The 17,402-nt window shown below is 45.1% G+C and overlaps 1 protein-coding gene across 1 annotated transcript; it reads left to right on the top strand.

Annotated features, from left to right (window-relative positions):
* The first annotated feature begins 909 nt into the window (after positions 1-909).
* LOC132910933 (homeobox protein MSX-1-like) lies at positions 910-10,141 on the top strand. The gene is made up of 3 exons (XM_060967132.1): positions 910-2,570; positions 7,424-7,605; positions 9,095-10,141. Exons 1-3 carry the CDS (start codon positions 1,715-1,717, stop codon positions 9,311-9,313), a joined length of 1,257 nt encoding a protein of 418 aa, XP_060823115.1. The 5' UTR covers positions 910-1,714; the 3' UTR covers positions 9,314-10,141.
* Positions 10,142-17,402: the final 7,261 nt, after the last annotated feature.

Raw genomic sequence — 17,402 nt, 5'->3', positions numbered from 1 at the left:
GATGAAGTGGCAGCGCGAGACGGCGGAAGTTCGCGCGATGAAATTTACGGCTGCAGCCAATTCCGCGCAAATGGAAGAGCATCTATGAGGTTTTATTCGGCCTGGTTATCGCTGCCACCTATCGGCAGGCATTTGTTTTTGCTTATCGGCGGGGCTACGTCAAGCCCGTGTAGGGGGAGGCCACCGTAAATATGACGGACGGATGCGACGATGGGATCTCAGCGGCGTCAGAACAAACGAGCGCCACGGACCCGAGGCCCCGAAAGTCTCGTACTCGGCTCGATCGAGGGGGATGAACGACCAAGAGACCTCCAGCGCCGACAGGGCTCCCGTTCGACTCCGAATCGATATACCTGGCTGCGCGAACAAACGAAATCTACCAGGAGAAAGGGCTGCTCGTACCAGCACTATCTTCCGCTTCTTTCCTTTCTTCGTCCCCTTTCTCACGTCTATACGCTCCTCTTATACGCATCTCCGCTCTTCCCCGTGTTTCCACTACTACGTTTCTCCTCCGTGTTCCCTCGTTAGAACGATCAAAGAATCTGTATTACGCGAACGACGCGCGACGGAGCCGTAGTCGTTCGATTATACCGTTTGATCAGTCGGAGTGTGATCGATCACTGCGAAAGACGGTCGTTACTTCCACCTGAGATTTCGAAACGTCAAAAGGTATCAATAACAACGCGATGATCGAAAGCACTCGAGGCGAGCCTGCATTTTTCCTCTCTTAATCACCGACCCTAATTGGTCAATTACGCTCATTACCGTCTCCTACGGTAGAAAGGCGAGTCGAACGATAAAATCGCTTTTCTCTCTGTCTCTCTCTCTATCGGTATCTCTATCTCTTTCCTTCGCTCTTCTTCTCTCACCCTCTCTCTGCATCTCGTCCGTGTGCATCAACAGAGGAGGTAGCTCCCCACCAGAGAACCGTATCCATGGGTAATCCCTGCCTGCCGTGCCTCCCCTGAAACCGAGCTGGACGTAGTTGCAAGAGAGAAACTTATCCCTGGCAGGGAAAAATCCGCGGGTCTATAGCTCTGGTTTGACTCCGTTTCACGGTAAAGGAACCCGGCCATGGAGGCGGAGCGAGCAGAGCCATGCCCCTTCTGCCGCCTCGAGGCCTCGCCCACTTTTGAATTTCCCCTTTCTCGCATTTTCGTCCCCTCCTCGAACCATCGTTCCTGCTCTGACAACGTCTCTTTTCAAACAACGGCTGGGTCTCCCACTAACCGAGGCGCCTCCACCCGCAAAACGAAAAAGTCCGAACGCCGCAGTCGACGATGGTCAAAGTCAGTCGGCACGGAGAGCTCGAGTCGAGTAGAGGCTAGTCCAGGTTAGCTGGCCGGGAGATCCATCGATCCGTCGATCCTCGGCTCACCTGTCAAACGCGTCAACGCATCCTACTTCACGCGTTTCCGTGATTATTCTTGGAGAATTGTCGTCGAGTGTGACTCGAAGATCATCGGATAGCTGCATTTTCGATCGCTTCATTTTCTTCGACGTCGAGTCGTGTCGATGAGATCGTGTGGAATCAGTGACAGAGACATTTCCTCGAATCACGGACACTCGCACTTTATTTCTCCTCTTGCATCAGTAACGAGATACACGACAAAGGTATCGGCAAGATGAGAGCATAGAAGATCCAACAAGATTTAGTCAGAGTGATTCAGTGAAGAGATATAGATTTGCAGAGGTGTTCAATCGCGGTCTAAGAATGACAGTACTAAGGATGACCTCCCCGGTGACGCCTCCATCGAGCAGTCCAGGTTCCCACGAGGCCCAGGCGCCCCAGCCGACTTCGAAACCGGTGCATCGATTGAGCTTTTCCGTCGCCGCCTTGTTAGCCGACACTAAAAAGTCGGACTCCTCCAGACAAGAAACGTCCTCCGTATCGCCCAGATCGTCACCCTTGGCCTCTTACTCCCCTGTGAGACAGGAGAACCTACCGGTCAGTCCGAACTCAGCGTTACAAAAACATCCAGGTGATTACAGATCGAGATACCTGTCGGTGTCTCCGAGCGTCCAGGAACATAGACGGATCGCATACGGCTCCCTGGACGCGAGGACTCTAACCAGGTTTCCCGAGATCGAGGTGGACAGGGTAGAATCCCCCGGTCAACGCTCCAGAACGCTGGATTACGCGATTCGAACGTCCACGGACTCCGGATCCACGTCGGAAGTCGCAGCACCGTGTTCCTCGTCTCCCAAAATCGTCACAGTCGGTCACTCGGATTTCGGTCCTCAATCTCCCAGAAGCAGCTCTCACGAAGCCAGGTCCAGGTGTTCGGAACCGGAAGACATCGAGGAGGAGGACGAGAACAGTCTAGTCGACGTGGAGGACCTGCAGCATCAGCATCAGGGAAGCAGTCCGACGCCGGTCAGACCGACTCCGGCGTATATCGGAGGATTTTCCAGTTTGGGGAGCATCTCTGGCATTCCAGCCGGGCTACATCCCGCGGTTTGGGGTGGCGGACATCAGGGTGCAGCGGCAGCAGCAGCAGCCGCCGCCGCCGCCGCTGCCACAGCGAGCTTCTTCCCCTCGCACTTCTCTCATCACGCGCCATTAAACGGTGAGTACCATCCTGAGCGTTTACCTTCTGTTTTTACCCGTTGCACCGTTTTACCAGTGTCGTTTGCCATTTGCTAAACCGACGACAACCGTGTACGGCGCGTCTTTGAACCGCTGGCCGACCGCCAATCGGCTCCGCGTTGCGTTTTTTCCTTTTCGTCGTCCGAGACAAGGCTCGATTGTAAAGTAGCAAGTGTCGCGGAGTAAAGAGAACCGAATGCGATAGTGGCTTGTTCAATGGAGCCGACGGCTTCGACATTCTTCGCTTTCCTCGGTTGTTCGCGGATAAAATTAGTCCCGGTGCAACGGAAGTCCCTCCTCCTGCCTCCGATCTGTCACCGATTCCTTTCCATCTTCTATTTTTGCGTGCACCGAAATTCTGATTGGGACAGTGTTTCGAGGGAGAGCGCGGTGTACAGGGCGTTACAAGACGGTTACACTCTGGCGATTCGGGACGAACTTGGAAACTTTCGGTATCGTGGAACGGGCTTGATTCCTACGTCCTCTTGACGTAATGTCCTTCGTATCGACAGTTTGAAATGAAATTATTTCCTATTTAGTTAAAATATTCGATCGTCGTTTCTTACCGGAGAAAGGTGAGAAAATTTTGTGATGTCGTGATTGGATCGAATTTGGGAGCACGTACAGGCCTGAAGTTAAAGAGCTTAAGAAAATGTTCAAATATGGGATCGAAAGACAAGATTTATAGGTTGCGATAAAATACCGTTCGAGGTATCGGAGTAACTTTATAAAAGCTTTAGACATAAAGTAGGTATGATTCATGGACCCTGATGATATTATACCTCCATAAGCGGTCGAATTAACTTGCATTCGGTTAAAAAATCAGATAGGGTATCTATCTACACATGTATATATCTACATACGTCTAATAAATTATCGATGCTATTTAACAAATACCATAAAGTTGCTACGACTCGATCGACGTTGAACCGAGTGAATTAAAATACCGAGAGTGAAAAACGTCAAAGAGAAACGGTCTAATTGATAAATTGAGACACACGATATCGTCGCGAGGACGTTATTAGCGATCGAAACATCCGGCTGGAAAGAGACAGTCACCTAAAATCACCGCAAAAGGAATGCAGTTCTCGGAACGCGCGCGCAGATGACTCGTCGCGATTGAATCATCGTTAACACTAATTATTGAGGTCGCGGCTTGATAATTGCGCGGAGCTCTCGTTAAAGAGGCAATCAAAGTTTTCTCGCTTCGTCAGAGCGCCGCCACGCAGACAGAAAAGAGGGAACAGAGGGCCGGTTCTTGTCGAGCTCGTGGAATCCGGACGACAGACAATAGGCGATTATTACAAAAAGGTGTTGCAACTGCAAATCGTCGTTGATCGAATGGAAAACTACTTTTTCCATCGTCTTCAACCTACTATTTCTCTTTTTATTTTTTCATTTTGGGCATATCTTGAATTTCAATTAACTGGTCTCTAGAATTTTATGAAATTATAGTTCGTTAGAATTGATCGATAATCGCGTGAATAAGAAAGGATAAAATATCGCGTTCAGGTTTTGTTAGAAATAGTTTTACAAAATTAGAAGCGATATACCAAATATAGCCATTCTTAATCGAAATATTCTGTTTAACAGTTTTTCATTTTTCTTTGCTATCTTCTCTTTCGACCTTCAAGCAAGGATACAAACTGTTGCGCAAACTGTTACAAAACGACGACTGAATACGTATATTAAATAAAAGGAAGAAAGTCAAAGTCGGCACAAAAAGATAATACCTGGCCATGTTTAAAAACGACGAATGAAACGTTTTAACTAATAAAGGCAGAATAAATCAACGTATTTTCCTAATATCGATATTAAAGTACGGCAATAAACATAGAAATTAGAAGTAGAGAGATACAATGTTACCTTTAGTACAGGGATTTGCTCTCTCCGTGTCAATTTATAGATCATTGTTGCGCTCAATTGTGGTACGATTTAGGGCGGTTCGCGAGCAAAGTACAATCGACCATAATCGAGGCTCGGCAAACGAGCCTGGGGGAAGCAGCGTGATTTTGAAATATGGCCTCTTAGAGAGAGGGTGTTTCTCTGGATTGCGTAACCCTTCAAACTTTGCTTCACCGCTCTTTACTTTAACTACCAGCCAGAAGGGGTTGAAAACAATCGTCCCTAATTATTCTCTCCGATATCGATATCGAACAATGTATAAACTCGTATCCTGTTTTAGCTGTAGAAATAATTTCGAGGAAAAATAGCTCGTAAATAAATTAGAAGCAATTGCACGAGAGAATTAAACCGAACAAACGTCGAGCCGTCTAAATTAATTGCCCTTTCGTTAGAGAAGCTGATTCGTTCGGACAGCGAAGATAAATATACTCGATTTCGAGGTACGTTCCTTAGAATTTCGATTTCTAATAAAACTTACGAGAGCACGTTTATGCTCGTTTATCGATCGAGCCGACTAATAAGAGCGCATAGAAATCGTGGCCCACGGAAGCGTTGCGCAACGCGACAAAGAGCGCTCGATCGGACGAGCTGAATTTTGCCTCGTCTTTTCCCGTCGCGATCGTCCTCTTCCCCTCATACAGATACCCAGGTATCTCCTCGAAATCAGCTAATTATTTCAGTAATTTGCATGAAAATCTATCGAAAGTCTACGTTCTTTACCACCGTGTCCGCGTTTGATTCTTAATACCGATTCACATTCAATTCGATTTTCTTCTTCGTCAATTCTGTAATCGCTTCCGCTACGATTGTAAATCTCACTTCGCAATTACGAATATCCTACAAGGACTCGTTCGAAACATTTCCTACCTGAAATTGAAACGAATCTTTTTCAACTATTTGTGCCGTTATTTGGATCACACATCTGAGATATTATATCCCATCCCATGTTCCGCATCCTATATCTCATATCCCACATCGTACGTAATGTATCCTGCTACTAATACTCTATCCTTCATATCCTGTTTCGAAAACAACCTATATAAAGGTAGGATTGCTCGAGTCAATTAAGGACCAACGTTTTAATCAAACTTGTAATGATCGAATTACAAGATATCGTTAATCTTTAAACGATATAATATACCTATAATTATATATTGTGATAAAACTTACGTAATAACGAAAGAACGGGAAAATATCGTGTACCGTATAGGTACAGCGATAGGATTGGGGAAATTAAAAGGCAAATTATCACGGGTCGAAGTATCGGTCGTTAAAAATTATTGAAATACGGAAAGGAGGGATTTGAATATCGTACGATATGCCAATTTCCGTGATCGATCGACAGAATGGAATCGTATCGAGATTCCAAGGGAACCCAGCACACCGAATCGTTACGCAACGGTCGACAAAGGATACTCAAGTACGAAACCTTCCCCGTTCTAGATCGTTTCGCGGAATCCTCGGCGTATCTCCGCGAGATCAGCTAATTATTTCGAATGCGCATCCTCGATCGACTGGATTAAAATCGGTTATCGGCGTTTCTGCACGGGTTTTCGGCCGGAAACCGACGGATCCTCGAATACAGAGACTAATTGGGACCCTTGGAGAGTCGTAGCGAGAGAGAAAGGCAGAAAGAAAGGCGAAGTGGGTGGCGAAGGGGGAGGATCGGCGCACAAAGGACGAGCCCTGTTCGTCAGAGTGGTTGTCTTGGAATCGCAAAAGCCTCGTTCGCGAATACCGAAGCGGGAAGGACGCGGTTCCGCGCGGAGAAGGGAAAGGAGGAGAAGGTGGAGTCTCGGTCTCTCCGTGGAAAATTTGAAATTCAGAAGCGACGAGAGCAGAACGACGAGAACGATCTTCCTGCCCTTTTGTCTCGTCTCGAGAGATCGCTCGTTTCCAGAGCCGTTCACCTCCGCTCTACAAATCTGTCAATTGTCTCGAGACAAATCTCGGGGAATATAACCGATATGTTTCGACACGAGCCTTCCTCCTCTCTCTCTCTCTCTCTCACTCTCTCTCCGTTCCTCCTCGAGTTTCTGATAAGATGTTCCGTTGTTTCGTCGCGTTCGATCGTCGTCGACTTGTTGTACCGGTTGCGACAACTGTTGCTTGATTCCGCGACATCGTCGGAGATTTTCGAGGGTGATTCCGTTGGATTTTCGACCATTGTTTCGGATCGTATACGGTTTGTATACCGGTACGCCCAGATCATTAAAAATTAATCAAGTACTATATATAACCTACCGTTTAATCCATCTACCGGTGCTCGTAGCATAGCCTTGATCGTACAAGATCTGGTTCGACCACCGTCCCAGTCCATTAAATAATCGATCAGCAAGCAAAACCATCCAAACCGCCGGACAACTTTAACAAATGCCAAGTATCGTCGAAACGCGCGAATTTCCGCGCAAAACGTGGTATAGGGCTACGTGTGCCGGAACATTAACATCGTAATTGTCCGGAGGTGATGTAATCGAGGGGTGTAACCTCGCGTAGAGCGACTCGGGGCGAATTATTCGGGCAAACGGTCGATCATCGGTGTACACCTTTCTCCGTGGGACGATATATCGACGCTAATGAATACAAGCGATAGCGTTAAAGGAGCGATTCGCGGCCGGAATCTTGCGGTCGGCCGGCAAAAAGGTAATGAGGCCAGTTTGCGGCGCCGTTCCGACGGGAAAATTATGAATTGACCCCTAAAAAGTCGCGTTCGCTTTCCTGCCGTGCTCCCCGGATGGATGCAGAACCGGTGGCAAAAACAGGACGTTGCGGTCGGCCGGGGTTCGACTCGGTTCGTTCTAACCCGCGAAACACGTTCCCCACGCTCGTTGCCTTTCTTCTCTCTTCTACTCGGGCTCTGCTTCGGGAGTGACGATGAATGACGACGACGATGGATGATCCTCGAGCGGAACACGCTTTCGGTTGCAGAGAACGGAGAACCGGCCAAGATCAAGTGCAACCTGAGGAAACACAAGCCGAACCGGAAGCCGAGGACGCCTTTCACCACGCAACAATTGCTCGCGCTCGAGAAGAAGTTCACCGAAAGGCAATACCTCAGTGTCGCCGAGAGGGCCGAGTTCTCCTCCTCTCTTCATCTCACCGAGACCCAGGTGACATTCTTTCCATCCTTTTATTTCTTCTTACGTCTGTATCGTATCTTTTGCTTTCGTTTTTTCAAATCGCCGATGTAGATTTCTAGAAACTTACGGTTTCCAAATATTTCTCTCTTTAAAAGAATCGACCAAAGTTTGCCACACAGCGTTTAGCTAAAGATTACTTTTTATTATTTTATCGACGTTGATCAGAGTATCGTATCGGCGAAGTATATTTTACTCAGTACCTGTTACTCCTTGCTGATTAATATTTAGTAATTTTTCCATCATATTTATCTCGTTCAGATTCGAAGTTTCTTCCATTTTGATATTAACGATTCGCGGAATAATAATTTTTGTATTCACCAAATTTTCTGCATTCGTAACGATACCATCTTTCATATTTTTCCCGATTATTTTGTTTTTACATTAACGATTCTATTCTCTCGACGCAATAAATCCATCGTCTTTCGCGCGTCTGTACCGAAAACTGCAGCTTTCTTCCAACGTTTGTTCTCGGCAACGACATTCTCGCATCGCTTCGCGAACGCAATCCCGTGACTCAACGCGAGCATTCGCCCTCGCTGTATTCGTGACATCTTACGAGACATACGTAACGTGTTAACACAAGGATCGACTCGAAACTCGGCTCCCCTTTTTCCCACATCGACCGGTTCACGAATCAAGAGTCCAGTTTTCAACCGATCTTGGACCGATGTTGGACAGATGCATGGTAATTAGCGCGCGATATTTTCGACGCTGGCGAATAACGCAGAGATTTTATTAATAGACTACAAATTACTCGAAACGCACGATGACCGTCCAATTATCTCAGACCGCGGTCTTGCTTTCCACTGTACCCAAGAGTAGTTTCGCCAGTGCGTTTGTCAACGAGGCAATTCGTCTACTATACTCTATACTTGTTACGGAGACCTACAGCCTCCCGACAAATTTCTTCTGTCTTTGTCATAGCTCGTTTAACACTTTTCTTTTTTCTCTCGAACTCCATCGAATGCTGCGTAAGTAATATCGATCTATAACATCCAAATTTCGTTTCTTTCTTCCACAAACAAAGAGATTTTTAATTAGAAGTTGCGCGTATTAACGATTCTCTCGTACTTTAATTGCGAGTGAATTTAAGAAATTTTCGAACAATACAAAACGCGACTCGTTTGAAAATAATCGCAATCGCAGCGCGATCGAGTAATCGTCAAATATTTTAAGCATCGTGTGTTTATCGACGATCCACCAATCGTCAAATCTCTCGTCTATGCGTAATACAGTAAATATACGCTTGGGAAGCGACCCGCTTTCATCGTCGTCGCCTATTTACCACGGTAACTACACGGCTGCGTCTTAACTCGCTTTTTTTGCTTAACCATTCCGAGATCGTCTGACCAATCACTCCGAAACCGCAACGAAAACCACTGGACAAAATCGTCGAGCCGTTAGGGCTCGGTATAAAGCAGTCAGCGAGTAACAAACGCGAACCGGTTCATTGTTGCAGGTGAAGATCTGGTTCCAAAATCGTCGCGCGAAGGCGAAGCGTATGCAGGAAGCGGAGATCGAGAAATTGCGGATGTGTGCGGTCAGGCAGCAGCACACGACGCTGTACGGCTCTCATCCGGGACTCTTGGCCCCGGCTAGTCTGTATCCCGTCGGAATGCTGTCTCATCCCGGTTTAACGCCACATCATCCGATCTCTCAGCACTCGTCCAGAGAATGAAAGCGACAGGAGGAGCCAGAGACTCGCCACGATCGGTAGTGAACCGACCTGTCCTCGATCCAACGATCGATTCTCCTGCGAAACTGTTTCTGGATCCGTTTGGAACGGAACGAAGAGCGAAGAACGAACGAATCGAAGGAAGAACGTAGGATCTGTGAGTTTTGAGATGTCGGAGGAACAACTAGAGAAACAGACGAAACTGTCGCGAAATAAAATTCACAGAGTATCGAAGAACGGAAGAAGAGGATGATCAACGAGAAGTCGAATTCGCGTAAGATGAATCCACGTGTTTCGGCGAGAAAGTGATTCAGAGCGTAGAGAAGCGCTCGATCGCAAGTTAGAAGCATCGACAAGAAGACAATACCTTCGAAGTGAAATACCTTTATGAGAAGTCTAACCAAAGCGGAACGCGTCTCCGAGAAGAGAAATACGATTCTGGACGAATTTGTGGACTCTCTCTTCGCGATCGAATCGTTCAAGTAATGAACTTGTCTAGTGAAAGACGACAGACAGAGAGAGAGAGAGAGAGAGAGAGAGAGAGACCCAAAGAACAAAACTTCACTTCTATGGGGAGCCATAGCGTATCGTGAATTTGTGCCAATATCAGACATGCTCCCGTGTCTTGTACATAGAGTGTAAATAATCGTTCTCCAGTTGAAAGTTTACGTAGCCTTGTAAATAGGATGTTCGCAAGATGAACGATAGTTCTAACCTGCAAGGATCGGTGGATCGAAACCGCCGAGGCCTGTTTTCCAATTTTGTATAAATGTAAAACCGTCGCCAAGAGAATAGCAGAGTTTATTTAATAAACACACAGTATAGAATTAACGCCTGTTGTACCTCACTTAATTCCTAACTGGTATCGTCGTCGATCCTTCTTAAGCAAAAATATCAAGTCCTACGCTTCGACTTTTATAGAACGGTCTAAATTTCGCCCCTCTACGTTCCACGAATAAATTAACATCGATCATTGCCTCTAATTGAATTTCAACGAATGAAAAAGCCTATGATTCGTGCATATCCATACGTACAACGTCGTTAAATCAATAAAAATGAGAGAACGATGGGCGGATCGCTAATTACAAAAGTCGATGCGACTTTTCAGATAATCGTTCCTATGCATGCCGACGACGATTAGAAAGTAGAAATAAATTGCCGCTGCCAATTAAAGGATCTGATGATCTCTACGACCCGATGATCGATAAATCGAACGAGTTTATTTGGCGGCCGATAGACCATAATCCGCTTTAACGTTCGGATAACGTTGGATTTATGGTCGCATAAATGACAACGGGCTTTTAGAAGCCCGTACGTTCGCGCATAAACCGCCGATCGGTTTTACGGATGCGGAGAGATCGATGTTAGACGGAACGAAGAAATGCCACGAGATCGGAACAGAGGAACGCATGGGAACCGTGTCTACTTTAGTTAGATTACCGGTCGTTCTTCGAAATTTTTCTACGAATTACAGCAGAAAATATCGGGTTGATCGATTTACCGTCGTTGGATCGGTCGAACTCGATTCGTTGTTCGTTACCGGACGCTTTGCGGCGAATTAAAGCTATTCAACCGACAGGAAACTTGTTTAAGCGGCGATGAGGCAATCAAAGGAGAAGCTCGAGCAACTTTCTTCGACCTCCTCTAACAAGTTCGGCAATCATCGGCTACTAATCAACTACAATCCTCCCAATTCACACGGAATCCCCTCTCCACGGCTCTACAGGCAATGGCGTGAGTCATATTTCACGAAATCACGGTGTATCGTCTTCAATGTCTTCCAATCTTGCCGAAGAAAGATGTTTCTGTTGATTCGATCGTTTATCTAAACCTTCGGCGGATACGGTATTCCTTTTTTATACGATCTCGAATTAATAAAGATTTTTTGTCGAGAATTACGACCTTCTCCGGACGCGGCGAAGAACGTCTTGGAGATTTACTAACTGGACCTTAGACAAAAATTCGAAACGGTCGCTCGGTCTTGACCAGATCGTTTTATTATACATTCTGATAAAAAGTGTCACATCTATCTCCTCAACTTCACATTCGGTAGAATACTTTTTGATCGTATCGATGTCTTTAGCATTTACCATAGTAATCGGCAAAAGCATATGATTCTAAACGGCTTTTAAATACCTGTTTTAAAGATTTCCATCTGGTACTCCTTGGTCCATTCGTTACAAAAACCTTTTACAAATTTCTACAAATTTCTTCATTAAGAAGATGCTACTTGGTCGTATCTTCCGCATTTATTACATCAACAAGAGCACCAATTACCGACGACCTTGAACTATACCTTCCATCTCGGTCTGCCACCTTTCTCTCCTTATCGAGAGAAATCTTCTCCAAATTTCATCTTTGACAAACTTGCCATCACTGCGTCACATGCCTCTTATCCTGCCTATCGCGAGAAAAACGTACGCGTCTCGCGTCTCTTCGTTTATCCACAAAAATCTTCTCCAAATTTCCACGAGCTTCGTCCATTTCAGTGAAATTGCTCTTGTGATACACCCACGCAGACACAGAGGTCGTAAAGTAGAAACTTAAAAGAAGCTCACGATCGGGAGCAGCGGTCCGGACACGGGGTACGTTCCACGGGCACGAAGTTCCGATGGCAATCTTCGTGGGGTGAACGCGTCTTCCTTTACCCCGTCGTTCCCTCCTCTTTCAACGGTGTCCAACTGGTGGCACTCTCGCGTCCCGGCGATTACGTCGCGACGATTACGCGGTAGCCGAGAATGGCGTCTCTGTGCGTACATGTCGCGGGAATAAATTAGCCGTGGCAATTAGTTTCGGAATCGACCCGCCCCGGGCGGCCGGCGCCACCATCTTGATTGCACCCGTGGAGAACCTTTAAAGACAGTAGCCAGCACTGTTTGCCGAAAGGCTCGAGAGCGTCGTTCGCGCGGCCTAATTAGCGATGCCCACCGAGATATCGCCGACGTACGCTAATAATACCGAGCATAAATATTCCGAATTTTTTCGTCTGGTGGCCCGTCCGCTTCTCCATCCTCAACCGCCACCCCTTCTTCTTCTTCTTCTTCCTTTTTCTCTTCTTCGTATTCTCTCCTCTTTCTACGATCTTTTCTACGGTCCTCCTACCCTTCAGCTTGGTGTTCGCTAATTTCTTATTGTCGCTGTCTTATCAGCTGGACGATAAGTCTTTCCACTTTTCTTTTTTCTTTTTTTTTTTTTTTTTGTTGAGTGGATGACCTCTCTTCGGTGCACTGAACATCGACAGGCTGAAAATCGTGGTATTGCGTTTAGTCACGTATTTCGGTTCTTTCGAGCATCGTTGCTTCGATCGAACGATTTGAAAAAATACAGTGTACTTCGAACGACGATAAGCGTGCGATACAGTATCATGAAAAATAATATCGAACACAGTTATAATTTTCTAGCCAAGTTTATTTGGAACTTGTTCCTTGGATTTTCTTCGTGTATAAACAAGTGTCGAAAGCGAAAGTGAAGATGTGGGCTTGTTCCGTGTAGATATCGCGTGGGTTTCGTCGACTAGTTAACGCCAGTTTAAAAACATACTAATTGCTCGTCCGGTTGTTCCTTTCTCGACCAGCATCCTTCGTCGTAAGCCGTTTTCGACCGTTAGTTTCCTTGGTGTAATTTCCCTTTTAGCGACGCCCCGATGGGAAATCTTCACCCTTATCCATCGATGTTGAACGCGTGCTTTCGCCTCTAATCGAATAATTAAATACTTCCGTCGATTCTTTGAAGTTGAACGAATCTAACTTAGATAAATTGTATTAACTCCGACGAATATCAGGGTTGTTCTACGACGATTTTATCGCTCTACAAGAATCTAGAAAACGAAATTGGCTGTTGTCGAAGAACGGAGACGATCTAAAGCAAAGTAAATCAGGTTAATTGGATTGAAAGGATGTCGAGCAACTTAACTTGTATCAAGATAATTTATGACTTAATCTGAAGTCTCGAATCAATTTAGGGTCGTAGAAATTTGAAGAGATTTCAAAGCAACTAACAAGTTCGCGCTGTCGAAGAACTGTTTTTCGAGAGAAACTTAAGAAGCGACTTAATCAATCGGAACAAAGGCTGAAAATGTTGGAACCTTCGATTCAAATTCTATGAGAATCGATCACAGGACGATACATAACGAGTTAAACTCTGCGAAAGAGGTTTCAAGTTGTTTGAAATCAAGTTTCTAGAATCGAAACGATCGAACTAGTTTGAACGAAACTCAAAGCATTGAAAAGTGTCAAACCCTGAATTCAAGTCACTCTAGCAAAGTTAAGATCGAGCGTAGAAACTCGAAACGATTTTTCAGATTACTAAATAACAAACTCACAGTGTTCCAGAGGTTTCAAATTCCTCGAACTCGTTTGTTCCAATCCGAACAAGATTCAAGACGCTGGGAAATTTCAAAACCTCGCGTTTGCCACCTCCTCCAAATCAGGAATCGTCCGCTGCACGAAGAAGAAACACGCGTACCCGTGGGTATCGCTGCATCGTTATCGGAACTGCTCCGTTTCCAGCGACTCGACTCCCGCTTTCTGCTCGGTACGCTTGAATTTTAATCGCGTAATTAGTCGCCGGTCACCAGGCGACCGTTCGCCTCTTCGCCGGTTCTTTTGCTCACTGTTTCATGTACAGAGATAACATCGGTCAGATAATATCGCCTAAGCTACCGGTCCGCTTGTTAGACCTAACTGTGCGACTCCGTAATCCGTTCACGTTAATGCCGCATTATCTCGACTGCCGTGAATGGACGAGCCAGAGAAAAATCGACCTACCTACGCGTCCGATCGATAAGCAAATAGTTGGAGGGAATTTCGTCCGTTTCTGTCGTTACAGGTGCGCGTGATCTTCTCGACTAATTAGCCAATCTCTCGTTCCCGATCCCGCGAGAAGAACCCTTTCTGATTGTCACGCTCTCAGCGATGATCGACGATCGTCTCTCGCTCGTTCGCGCTTAGATCAAAGGGAGCTTCGTGTGGGACACGCGTTGGAAATTTTGCAGTTTGCCACGCAGATTTAGCGGTAAGGTCTAACGAGTCTCGATTTTCCGTGAGCCTTCGTGCAACGAACGAAGCGTCCGGAATTTTCATCGATAAGAAGATATCGAGATATAGGTATTTTGGGGCAAGAAAATCATTTCTAGTCGCGGTGATTTGTATTGCAATTGGTGGTAAGAATTAGTGGAAAGAGTAACGTTAATAATCGGTTTTGTATACTCTTCCCCTTTGCTATGGAGCATTAATTTTTTAGCAAGTTAAATTGTGTTGAATAATGTTGTAGTTATGTTTTAAACTATTTAAACTTCTTGATAAACTTCAATGTCTTTCCGATATTATATGGAACGCTTCGAAGCGAGAGCGCTTTCAGCAAACTGCACGGATTCGTGCGTATTACGATACTCTTATTGTTTTCTAGTTTCTAAAGTGTCACCGTAAATTTTCTCGTAAATGCTATTACGTGCAAGATATATGATATTGCACGCGATACCAATTTAAATAAGTAATTAAAATAAGTAAATAGAAATTTTATTTTATCTTATTATCTCGTTTCGCATATACGTGGAAGAATTCTAAGCTCGAAATCAATTATTAGAGTTAAAAATTTGTTGATTCCTGTCCCTGTTCGTTTGACGTGGTTGAAGGAGTCTCATCGAACGAGATTATTTTCGTAACGAGATAAGGAACAGCCAGAGATCTCGAAGCTGGTCAGTTCGTTGGCCTCGAGGAGCGTTATCCGGCAGCCATCTCCGCTGGAAAATCATCGTTCGGATGTTTTATCGGTACGCAGCATCAATGCCTCGGTTTTCCACGGACTTAATAAACGATGCAAGCTGGCCGCCACAAAATTTATTGTAATACAGGTCACGGCGGACCCGAGATTCCAAGAATTCGACGACGTCGTACGATAACTCTAGCTCGAACGCCAGATGCCCCATCGCGATTCGAGTAATCACGTAATTACGCCACTAGGATTCGAGGAACTTTCACGTTAATAGATTGACCCTCTTACGATCCTTAAATTTCCCAATTTCGATAAACCACCACTTTCGTTTCGACAGAGTTTTAAATGTTTTAAAAATAAAAATAATTTTAGCATGAACACCTTTTTGTATTTTTTGGTTTGTTCGAGTTCAAATGCGGAAAATTTAAACGATTCTTTTCTTTTCTTTAGACGAGCCACTCCGTTCGAGCACGATGCTGACAGATTAAAAAACTCAAGATTGCCACAGATCCAGCTTCGTTCGATTATTTATTTCTCTACGCTTATTTATTTTGTATTTGGTATATGCTTTCAGTGTTGAAAGCGTTCGGGAAATTGCCGTGATTAATCGAACGCACGACGTTCTCTTTGATCGAAGACGGACGAAAATTCTAACTCGTTTTCCGCTTTCCAGCTCGAACAAGCATAAGTAGAGCAGACTACGTTACGTCTTATCCAATTTCCGCTTTACGCGACGAAACACGTAAGTATTCTATGTCGAATTTCATTCGATCTTTCTCGAACAATTGGCAACAAAGTTCCAAAGGAACGAGGTTAAAAATTCGAAAATACCAACGTGTTATAGATGGAACGATTCGTTGGTACCAACTCATTCATATTCGTCCGAGTTTCTTGGAAATGGAACAATGCCGGCAGCTCGGCGAGCGCACGCGGAGCAAATAAAACACCGTCTGTCGTCGAATTAAAGGCGCCTGCCCCAGGGAGCAAGGCTTAATGACCGATTAAAGGCGGCGTTATGCAACGAAATTAATTATCTGCCGATAAATTTCGGACTCCGTGAGAGGATGTATTAATGATCGCGATAAAGCGCGTGGCAGAAAACACGCGAGGATACAGATTGCAGATTATTTCGCCGATATACTCTCCGTGTACGTGTACGTGTACGTACACGTGGAATCTCTGATGAATCCGTTCGTGGACAACCGTCCCGATTTTTAAACCGATTCCATCGCTTAATCGCCACTCTGACAGTCTGCATTCGCAGTGCGTCGCGTCGCATCGCTGTGAAAATGCGACCATATATTCCGAGTGCCAAGAATCGTTTCTTTACACGTTTGTACAGTCCGTTCATTGAAAATTTTTGCTGAATCAAATAACATTGCGAGAATAAAATAATTTTTGTAGCATGTTGATCATCGTTCAGGAACTCCGCGGGCGATTAATCGGAAATTTTCCAACAATAGAAGCAACGATGATTTTACAAAACTAAATTACAAAAATGGTTTTCATTGCAGGTAAAGTATTTTGTTATTCGAAATTTTTAATAGCGGTTCTTCGATTCCTTAAATTTCAAAGCTTCTTGATGTCCTTCCCTTTCTAGCGGATCTAAATGGACGTCCGTATATTTCGCAGAATTTTATCTCAATTTGTCAGCACAGTACGTATATAACGTCAGAATTGAGAAAGCAAATAATCTCGATGCAATATGACGTTGCAGTGATCACGCTGCTTTCCACGTTATCTCATCTAGCCTAAACAGAAATCGGGAAAAAAGGAAAAAGGAAATAAAGATGGAAGCTAGGTTTTTCTATGAATAGCTCACGAAAACCAGTGCCGTTTAGCTGACCTATCGACCGGAATAAGAATAAGCAAAAGAGTGCGTGATCGTCGTTTAAAAACAGCAACATTTAGTTGCAATTTAATTGAGAGTTACCGAGAAAATAAGAAAAGTCCGATAACTGAACAGGACTGGTTTCTACGTCGAAACGACGACTTCTACGGCCGATTACGTAACACTCGTTCAATTGTAAATCTCCGAATAATTAACCGCGTCCATCGGTCCGAGTAGAAAGCTGATTTTCCCCTTCGTCGTTGATCGTTAGAGTCGCGTTCGCCAGAGACTCTTTTGCGGATTGCACGAATTGGCCTGCTAATTATTATCGATTAACGACGGGCACGACACAGAGATTCACGCTAAGAAAGCGCGAATGGCGACGAGGTAAGGAGCAAAAAGGTAATCAATATTTTGATCGGTTGTCGACAGTCCACGTTCAACGAAAGTTGTAGAGAAAGAGCCTGGAGAAGAGAAAAAAGAAAAAAGGGAAGAGAAAAAGGATATCGAAAGGAGAGCGAAAATGAGATATAAAGAGCAGAAGGAATT

The sequence above is a fragment of the Bombus pascuorum genome, chromosome 9, assembly GCF_905332965.1.
Source record: "Bombus pascuorum chromosome 9, iyBomPasc1.1, whole genome shotgun sequence".
NCBI classification, from domain to species: Eukaryota; Metazoa; Arthropoda; class Insecta; order Hymenoptera; family Apidae; genus Bombus; species Bombus pascuorum.
Note: the sequence above shows the minus strand (reverse complement) of the source record. Positions and strands in the feature narration are given on the sequence as shown.